This window comes from Coregonus lavaretus (assembly GCF_964263955.1).
Source record: "Coregonus lavaretus genome assembly, chromosome: 23".
In the NCBI taxonomy this organism is placed as follows: Eukaryota; Metazoa; Chordata; class Actinopteri; order Salmoniformes; family Salmonidae; genus Coregonus; species Coregonus lavaretus.
In genome coordinates this window covers 27,548,437-27,558,281 of record NC_140010.1, presented here as the reverse complement: position 1 = coordinate 27,558,281, position 9,845 = coordinate 27,548,437, and the positions used below count along the sequence as shown (strand labels likewise).

Below are 9,845 nucleotides of genomic sequence, written 5' to 3'. Positions count from 1 at the left end.
CTATTGCAGATTCAGTCTTCCCAGCCTGGTGCAGGTCTACAATGTTGTTTCTGGTGTCCTTTGACAGCTCTTTGGTCTTGGCCATAGTGGAGTTTGGAGTGTGTCTGTTTGAGGTTGTGGACAGGTGTCTTTTATACTGATAACAAGTTCAAACAGGTGCCATTAATACAGGTAACGAGTGGAGGACAGAGGAGCCTCTTAAAGAAGAAGTTACAGGTCTGTGAGAGCCAGAAATCTTGCTCGTTTGTAGGTGACCAAATACTTATTTTCCACCATAATTTGCAAATAAATTCATAAAAAATCCTACAGTGTGATTTTCTAGATTTGTTTTCTCAATTTGTCTGTCATAGTTGACGTGTACCTATGATGAAAATTACAGGCCTCTCTCATCTTTTTAAGTGGGAGAACTTGCACAATTGGTGGCTGACTAAATACTTTTTCCCCCCACTGTAAGTCATGTTTTGCAGAAGGGTCAAATACTTATTTCCCTCATTAAAATGCAAATCAATTTATAACATTTTTGACATGCGTTTTTCTGGATTTGTTTGTTGTTATTCTGTCTCTCACTGTTCAAATAAACCTATCATTAAAGTTATAGACTGATCATTTCTTTGTCAGTGGGCAAACGTACAAAATCAGCAGGGGATCAAATACTTTTTTCCCTCACTGTATGACATTTTGAGTACTTGTGTGGGTGTGTGACAGAAACGTTTTGTTTGTGAAAGAGAGATGCAACAAACCTAGATAGCACAGATACCTCTGCCCAATGGTGTATTCATTATATATCGGGAAGATGCTGTTTAGACATCGTTTGCTAATTGTAAGTCGTCTCACAGATGTGTAGATATAGATATATTTATATTCCGGACTCTGACATTGCTCGTTCTGATATTTCTTAATTTCTTTCTTTTTTGCGGGGAGATTATGTGTGCATTGTTTTGTATTGCTAGGTATTACTGCACTGTTGGAGCTAGAAACACAAGCATGTTGCTGCACCTATGATAACATCTGCAAATCTGTGTATGCAACCAATAAGCTTTGATTTGATTTGATTCATAGCAACAGCAAAAAAAGAACTTGGGATTTATTGTATACTGGCTGTGGCAATGTCCCCGAACAATATGGTTATAATGGAGTTGATAGTGACAACCAATGCCACATTCCATGTGTGGCAACCATCCCCAACCACCACCCCAATGCTAATTAAGATGCTAGGTACCACATGGCTTAACCTAGCAACTCAGAGATAGGTTTGTAATATAGTTATCCCTTTCCTCTTTTCAACAAACATATTTTGTCATGTATAATCCCATAATTCAAACATTTATAAAGAAAGACATTTTTTGTTTTACTTTCACCTATGAAAAACACAAATTCCCCTCACCAGTGTTTTGTCATACTGACATGACTTGACCAGGTGGATGAGTTCTTTCAAAGAATTCACACATTTTTATCTTTAAATTATTACACAGCACCCTCTAGATTGGGAGTAATAAGCACCGTGACAACCAACCAGACCCGGCGCCAGGATAAAGTGACTAAGGGGGCAGTTAAAATTGGTGAGGGGGCACAATTTTTGGGGGTTTTTGCATTGGAATTACATTGAATTCTGCTTATATCAGGCTATACCACAATCAATTTAAAATGCCAAGACTCCGAGACCATTAAGTGCTTTTGAACTGACAGGTTGGCGCGAAATCTGTAGCCCATCTCTGCTGCACTGTATTAGCACAATGGACAGCGCCCTAAACAGTAAAGCAAGGCCTATTTGGCAATAAATATAGGCTAGAAGATAGATAAGGTAATTCACCTGTTACAAACAGCCTATGTGAATGCAGCCGTACATACAACTGTCTTACCAAAATTATGCAAACTAAATGCTGAAAGTAGTGGCCTAGTTATTCATGCATAACAAAAATACTGAATAGCAGTTTGGCTAAGAATACCGACACAACTGCGAATGCGAACGAATGAATGTGAACAGAACAAAACAGCGGTAGGCCTCCTATAGGCCTATAAACAAAATATCAGATCAATAAAGGAAAGAGAACATTTATATTTAGGCTAGGTACATTAACAGTGAACAAAAGCAGTAAACAAGGCAGATGCAAATAACCAAAACATAGCCTATAGCCTACAACAGTGAGATGCAGCTTTGCAAAGCTGTCTTGCCAACTAAATACGCCTATAGGCCCACTTCAAACATGGAAAATCCTGCAGCCCATGAGTTCAGCAACGAGTTACGATATGGCACAATACACTTCTGTGGATCAAATTCGACCCACCCACGTAAACAATTAAGCAATGCCGGCCTACCATAAACACAGGGTGGGTTCTTCACGCGGAGCTAGCTGGAGCTCGACAGCATCATCGCTGCTGGGCTTGGCGGTGGCCTCGTGGTTTGATTTCTGATATCCATCGTGGCAGTGGCAGATTAGCAGGTTAGAGCTAAATAGGCTAATAACACTTTTACAGCTAGCTAAGAAGCTAACTAAACTCTGTAGTGGTGGGGTGTGAGGCAGAGTTGAGTGAAACAGCTTCAACTGTAAACTTGACCTCATCCTTATGAATCAAAATGAAATATTACAGGCGGAGGAGTATCTCGTTACTCACGTAGCCTACCACAGATGAGAAGCGTTTTTTCCTGCTTTGTATAGAAATAAAGGAGTCATACCTAACTGCCCAGTGGCTTTCCATAGCCCCCCCTACACACAAACACACACACACATTCTGTTGCGCGCTCTGTCCATGGTGCTGATACAGCGCAGCGGAGATACATATTTGGCACCAACCTGACACTCAATCATTTGAACTTTTTTGCTATTTTTATATAGGGATATAAAATTCAAACTGAGGTGGTACATGTTTCAACTGAGGGGGCTAAGTCCCCTTTTTCCCCCTAGTGGAGCCGGGCCCGGAACCAACCCTTGAGACAACCAACCCTGTCTCCCCTATTGCATTTAGGAAACTAACGCATGAGGATGGTTAAAATATAAATTCAAACCCAAGCATAAATGTTAAGACATTCTTCTATTTCCAAACTCGTGCGTGCCATAATAATAGTAAGCTGTAAGCAATACTGCTGCTCAGAAGGTAGGCTGAACCCATACTAGACGGATAGCGATGTGGTTCTTCGCTGAAGTAAGCGTTGAACACGTTATATAGTGCTCTAAAAATAGAGCCCACATGGTCCAATGGAAATGAAGGAGACTTAGATCAACTCACCAACCAAATCACAGAAGAAGGTAGGCGGGTGTTACACTTTGGCACACCCATTGGTCGGCATCACGATAGCGTAATGCAATCACGTGGGGGGAAGGCCGTCTGTAAGAAATTGCATAGGGAAGTTTACAGAGCGTCGACGGACTTTCAGCGAGTTCACTGTTTGCTATTAGAGCAAGCAAGGAAGATCGCTCTCAGAAGAACACTTTCGCTACCACTACTGTAAGGCGATAGTCAGACCTACTACTCCCAACTGCTTTTCTACAGCATATTATACATGCAAATACATCGAAGTCGCAAGTTTTCTTGAAAAATAAAACAAGACAATTGAACTACCTTGATTTTTGGTTGTAATTGGAGCGGCATCTATAGGAGTGAGATGGATGTTATTCCTATGTGCAGCATCTTTCAGGAGCTCCAGATTGTACATGACACCGGATACTTTTCAGCTTTACCATCTCTTGAGGAGTACTGGCAGCAGGTATTTATATTTGATCATTTATGAATAATCCTATTTTGATATGGAAACACTCTAAAATGAGTGACAAATAATGCTAATGTATGTACATCGCCATAAACTTGTCCGCACCCCCAGGTTGCTGTCAGTGAACATGTAAGCAGTCAGGAATGCAGAACATACCTAAGTGATGCAGAACAACAAAAAAGTTGTACTATTGTAATAAACTTGTAGTACATTCTTGACACATAGTTTAATGGACGTAAGCCTATTAATACATGTGCACGCATGTTGCAATTATATACATTAGTTACAATGTATTAGCCTAATCGAATGAATGAACCAAGACGCAACATTTTTTATATTCCGTTCTGTAGACAGCGTATGCCGTTCATTCTAGTGAAGAGAGTTGGTGTGTGTATGTGTGAACGTGCGTGCGTGTGTGTGAGAGAGAGCAAGAGAGACGATCATATTCGGAATTACCGGAGAAGAGTAGCCTATGTGCGTCTTTTTCAACAGATTTTGTTCAAAATTCCCACTAACTCACAGTCATGTTATAGGAATTACATAATAGTCGAGAAACTATGTTTGTTTTTTTGCTGGGTGATTTAAATAAATAGGCTACACTACACGTAGTTTCCCTTGGATATGCGGGCTTGGGGCCAAGTTCCCTCTCCATGCCCTGAGGCATTTAAAGCTCGCCAGAGATGCATTCTGCCCTATTGAAAATAAATGTTTGCAATGAATACAAAGTATTGCCTCACTAATAACGTTTTTAGGTTTGCCAGAAATATATTACATAACAACTGACCCTGTAATTGTGGGTTTAATTTGTTTTCTATACCCATTATAGTTTGGAATTAATTATTTGGAATGCTAGATGCATGACATAGTTTTTAATATACTGTAGTTAGCATCCACTGTCTGATTGTCAAGCTTTAAGGAAGTGTCCTTACTTCCTTTTTAGAAGCCTAAAATAACTCTTGCAGTATGAAACTCTTGCAGTATTCATACATAAAGCTTTTTGTGGACCTGCTTGAACCAGACCTACCTCCTCCATTCCCTTGTGTGCTATGTTATTTATAGCTATGCCACTGGATGCATTATTAAATCCAACTTATGCTGAATAATTGAAACATTTAAAATATCTACAAGCACTTCCCTAACCAACAGGGGGGCTCTGTCGCATATGTAAACGTGATCACTGCGCATGACTACAGCTATGTCGTGGAAAGAGCACCGCCACCATCCGAGGAAGTGTGTTTACATGTAACCTTCCCTGATCTAATCTACTTCTCAAAAGGTAACCTACTCCCTATATAGTGCACTACTTTTGAGCCCTGGTCAAAAGTAGTGCACTACAAAGGGAATAGGGTGCCATTTGGGAAGCAGCCATAGAGTCTCAGAGGACACCCATTACATGCACTCCACTGCCCTCAGAATAGTACATTGTGTATATGTACCGTATACTGTGGGTAGTTTTTATTCCTAGCTCCTACATGCTGTACTCATTCTCCTCTCCTTCATCAGACATGTCTGGAGTTGGAGCGGTACCTCCAGAGCGAGCCCTACGTCTCGGCCACAGACATCAAGTTTGAGACGAGCCAGGAGGACCTCTGGAGCAAACTGATCCTGGCCTGCGGGGACAAGGCCGAGTCCGACCCAAAGATCCACACTCACATTAAGGAGGAGGACAATCAAGAGGCCAACAGCTTTAACTCCGATTCAAGCAGTGAGGCGTCCGACAGCTCCGAGGAGCTCTCCCCTCCCCTCGACTTCACCTCCAACCCACTGAGTGACATTATGGGAGAGGGAGAGGACCTGAGTTCCATGGTTATCAGCACTCCGCCATCTTCTCCTGAGGTGAGCAAGGAGGCCCCCTCCATATCCTCCCAGGTGTGGAGCGGTATACAGGCAGTTATGCACTCGCCTGGGAAAATACGGACAGGGGGCATTGGTGGACGAACGGTGGAGAGGGGAAGCTTAGCCAATGGGGAGGCTTCTCCGGACGGGAGGAGGCGGGTCCACAGGTGTCATTTCAACGGATGCCGAAAGGTTTACACGAAAAGTTCTCACTTGAAAGCACACCAGCGTACACATACAGGTAAATTGTTGATTGCGTACAGGTAAATGCATAACCCCACAGCAACTCCTCCCAAACAAGTGTATACTGTATATGGATAGAAAAGAGCAGAAGCTCTGAGCTATCTAACCAGGCCCCAGTCTTAGTAGTAATATTATACAGGTAAAGCAAGCTAGTCCAGAGAGTGGAGGTGGGTGTTGTTACCCACATACTAATGCTGCTGTCACAAGACATCCAGACCTGCTCGTTATGATGTCATCAGTGTTCTGAATCGGCAGCCATTTACTTTACATAGAACATTCAGAAGATGATTCCGTTTCGGGAGGGACTAAATTTAAACCTCAAACAATTACATTTTAATATGTTTACAAGAGAGTCTTTGTTTTTTAGTTAATTTAATGAAATTGCTCTCTGCATTCTTGGGATAGTTCGCTAGTACGTAATGTCTAAACTGTGACCTAATTCACACAGCAGCAGCAGTGACTTCACGTTGAATGGGGGAGGGAAGACATAACAAACTTTTGTGGGCATGGCCAAGCCAGCCATAGAGGATGTGGACTAGATCTTGAAAACAGATCACATTTCACCATGGGAAAAGAAAATGACTGAATCGTTTAAGTTTAAAGTGCGGTGGGAATTTTACATTTACTGTTATTCGTTACTGAGTTATGTGAGCGGTTTCCTTCGTCACCTCTGACCTCGGCTTGTCAAGCTCTTTACAGCTGTCTTGCACATTAGCAAGGCTCCACATTCCAAGCAAACTGTTACCAGAGATAATGGAATTTTCACCATTAGAAATCCCATACATTTATCCCTTCTCACCCAGCCACTTCAAAAGCACTATGTCTGCTTGTTCAACTACTTTTAAGCAGTACACCACAGCTCATATTTACAAGTTGTATTACTCTATCTACTAATATGTAGCACTTATAGTGTGTTATGTCTATTTCTAATTTGGAAACAATGGAGCACTGTCCTTCATGCTGTCAATTGATACTCAGTAATAACATAATTTATTTTCTGTTTGCAGGTGAGAAGCCTTACAGGTGTTCATGGGAAGGCTGCGAGTGGCGTTTTGCACGGAGTGATGAGCTAACCAGACACTTCAGGAAGCACACTGGGGCAAAGCCATTTAAATGCAGTAACTGTGACAGGTAAGAGAAGTGTTTAGGGATGGATTTATCTATTGTTTGTTTTCATTATTTTATTGAGGAAGATTGTAAATGTCATGAACACTTGTGAATGTTTGGGCAACTAAGGTAAACCCATGCACCTGAAATATTGACTTAGGGGACTTGAATATCACTGCTGTTATATTAGTATTAGTACCTATTCTAAAAACGCTGTGCCTGATATGCTCTCTTTCTCCTCATAGGTGTTTCTCTCGTTCGGACCATTTGGCGCTTCACATGAAGAGACACATCTAAGCGGTGGGCCCCAGAGCAGAGGAGAGCAGAGCGGTGTTGAGCGATGGTCCTGACTGTCTCCTAACCTGTCTGTGGGGAGGCTGCAGTGCCCTGAGAGGGGAGGAAGGGGAGCGAGGGGAGCGTGCTCCAGTGAAAAGCATGCAGGCCATTTTTGCACCATACTTAGTGCCTCCAAGACCTCTCAGAGGAAAGGGCTCTGAAAGGTCGACACATTCTGAACCACCATGGATGAAGGAGAATGAAGAGATCCACTAGAGAGCGAGAAGAAAGAATATGTCTGAGAGGACAAGAAAAAACTTTTTTTTTCTCTGTATGGTGTCTGATGCTTTGTGGAGTTAGTTCCTGGTCTGAACATATGCAGCGGTACTACTCCAATAAACGTATGTTGTTTCCTGTGAGCATGTGGACTGACTGACTGTGAGCCTGCTGTCAGACTGCCTGAGACTGGGTGCCTGTCTAAGAATGCCTGTGACTGGGTGCCTGCCTGTGGATGTACGACTCCTGAGTGGGTGGCTTGTGTTGTGACCTGAATGGTGTTGAGGGGATGATGAGTTTTTGACTGGGGTTTTATTGTCTCGTTGTGGTCATGAATGAATGCAAGCAAAGGTGTTGTTGTGCTGTTGTCTGGAGCGTTGGTTGAGTCTAGGCTGGGTTTGGCGGTGTGTGTGTCCCGGCCGTCAGTTTGATGGAGAGCGCCACCATCTGAACGGAGTTGGTACATGCTCCTAAACGAGGTGTAAGGAGGGGAGGGGGGTTGATGTTTGGTGCAGCTATTAAATGTGCAATGTATTAAGTAGCTTGTCTCAAAGTACATGCTACAAAGCTCATTTGTTGTCCATTGTGTAAGCTCAGTATCTAAAGGCTGTACACAACATTGATATATCATTATACCAGAAGTTGCATGATCTTGGGTTTGTTTGTCACTCGATTAGGCCTACTTATAATGAAGGCAAATCCCAATAATGAGCAGCTATGCATCCATTGTACTCCGTAGATACCACAGTATTGTACAGAAACATAAAGCAGTGATTTATTTGTTTCCTTCTTTTGTTTTGTATGTTTGGAGATACCACTATTGCTTGGCAACTGTGTTGATCATGGGATAGTTTATTTATAGTCAGTTTAAGAACTAATTTCTTTATTTTTGTTCTCTTGTTCTATATCTGTAAATACACTGTGACCTTAATGATGCCTTATGTAAGTGGCCTTGTCCAGATAAATAGATCACTCACGGGGGGGGGTTGAAATGCAGTAGTGTGTGATTGAATAGCTTTATTAAGGCTCCGATTCATATGGTTGCACCTTTTGCCCTTGTCTAGAAACGATGGTTGGTCTGAAGACTCTTGAATAAAAGTTCAGCTTTATACTTCTTGACATTTCTGTGCTTCATTTGTCAACATACATACTGTATCTATCTATCCAGACAAAAATCATGTTTTGAAAATTATCCTTGATCTGAGACAGAATTGTAGAAGCACTTCAAACAATATAATTTTAAAAGGTTTACTACTGTGTAGTAGTATAATGTGGTATGTTATGCACTTCAAATGGAATGTGTGACGGTGAATTCCTTTCGAAAGTATAGAGTCTCTTGGTTGGTTATGGGGTTGAGTTCTCGTGACATGTGATCTGCTCGGCCACCAAGGCCATGATAAATTAAGACTTATTGCAAATAACCCATTCTGGTCAGGCCATGGCATGTTAGTGTCTGTTGAACTGTTAAAGGCTTACCTGACATGAGTGCTCTCAAACTGACAGTGGATGTGGATGCTTTTTTCTTACTGACCTGGATGGACTGCATTGTTTTAACCCTATACCATTGTACAGTACAGTTGATCTGGTCAACAGCACTGTCGAAAGGTCCCCTTTTAAAATATACATTATGGATATCGAAACCATGCAAAAGATATGTGTTGTTTAAAAATAGAGTTTTTGTAAAGAAGCTTATATTTTTCAGGGTACGGGACCCAGTGTATGTTTCTAAGAAAAACAAGAAAGACAAGAATACCGATTTAGCTTGGGTGAGTATCAATGGCCCAATAAACTGAAAACAAACAACGTATTGTTCACTTCTACAGTGTCCGAGAAGGATTTCCATTTTTTAGCTTAGATGGGGACTGATTCAGCAGAGAGAAATGAAAAACTCTTAATGTTGAAGGGATTACACACTGAACAGCTTTCTGTAATCAAAATCAAAACAGCAGTTTTGTCAGCCTATATTACTTCAGCCAATGTGAGGTGTTAGACAGGCCACATATTAGTAGGTTATGTAATCCGCCATTTTTTTCTATCACACAAACGTAGAAAAATCTGCGGAAAAGGCCCTATCTTTAACTAAAGAGTTTCTTTATTATAACAAAGTTTTTTTGATTTAAATTTTTTTTTGTAAATTAGTTATTTCTGTATAAATGTATTTTTATTGGAATAATGATTAAAAAAATGTGATCAAACCTTTTTGTGTTTTTTCTTCTTGCATCCTCATACTGGGATCTAACATAAAACATGAGCTCTTACAGAAACACCAGTGCTATTAACATACTCCTTCAGATTCCTGTCATTTTCCTCAGATCCACCTCACTTTACAGACGGGTGGGTTGTTAAAATGTATTTTGAAAACATCAATACATTTGCACAATAAGCACTGGTTGTCTTTCAA

At 41.2% G+C, this 9,845-nt stretch overlaps 1 protein-coding gene across 1 annotated transcript; it reads left to right on the top strand.

The window, feature by feature from the left end:
• Positions 1-3,350: 3,350 nt before the first annotated feature.
• LOC311150575 (Krueppel-like factor 6) lies at positions 3,351-9,636 on the top strand. The gene is made up of 4 exons (XM_084188052.1): positions 3,351-3,703; positions 5,210-5,783; positions 6,793-6,916; positions 7,138-9,636. Exons 1-4 carry the CDS (start codon positions 3,602-3,604, stop codon positions 7,187-7,189), a joined length of 852 nt encoding a protein of 283 aa, XP_084044178.1. The 5' UTR covers positions 3,351-3,601; the 3' UTR covers positions 7,190-9,636.
• The last annotated feature ends 209 nt before the right edge of the window (positions 9,637-9,845 follow it).

Excerpts from the sequence above, each read along its gene's own strand:
- LOC311150575 (XM_084188052.1), top strand. The coding sequence starts at position 3,602 with ATGGATGTTATTCCTATGTGCAGCATCTTTCAGGAGCTCCAGATTGTA. Across the intron at positions 5,784-6,792 it reads ACACCAGCGTACACATACAG|GTGAGAAGCCTTACAGGTGT; the intron begins GTAAATTGTTGA and ends TTCTGTTTGCAG. Across the intron at positions 6,917-7,137 it reads AAATGCAGTAACTGTGACAG|GTGTTTCTCTCGTTCGGACC; the intron begins GTAAGAGAAGTG and ends TTCTCCTCATAG.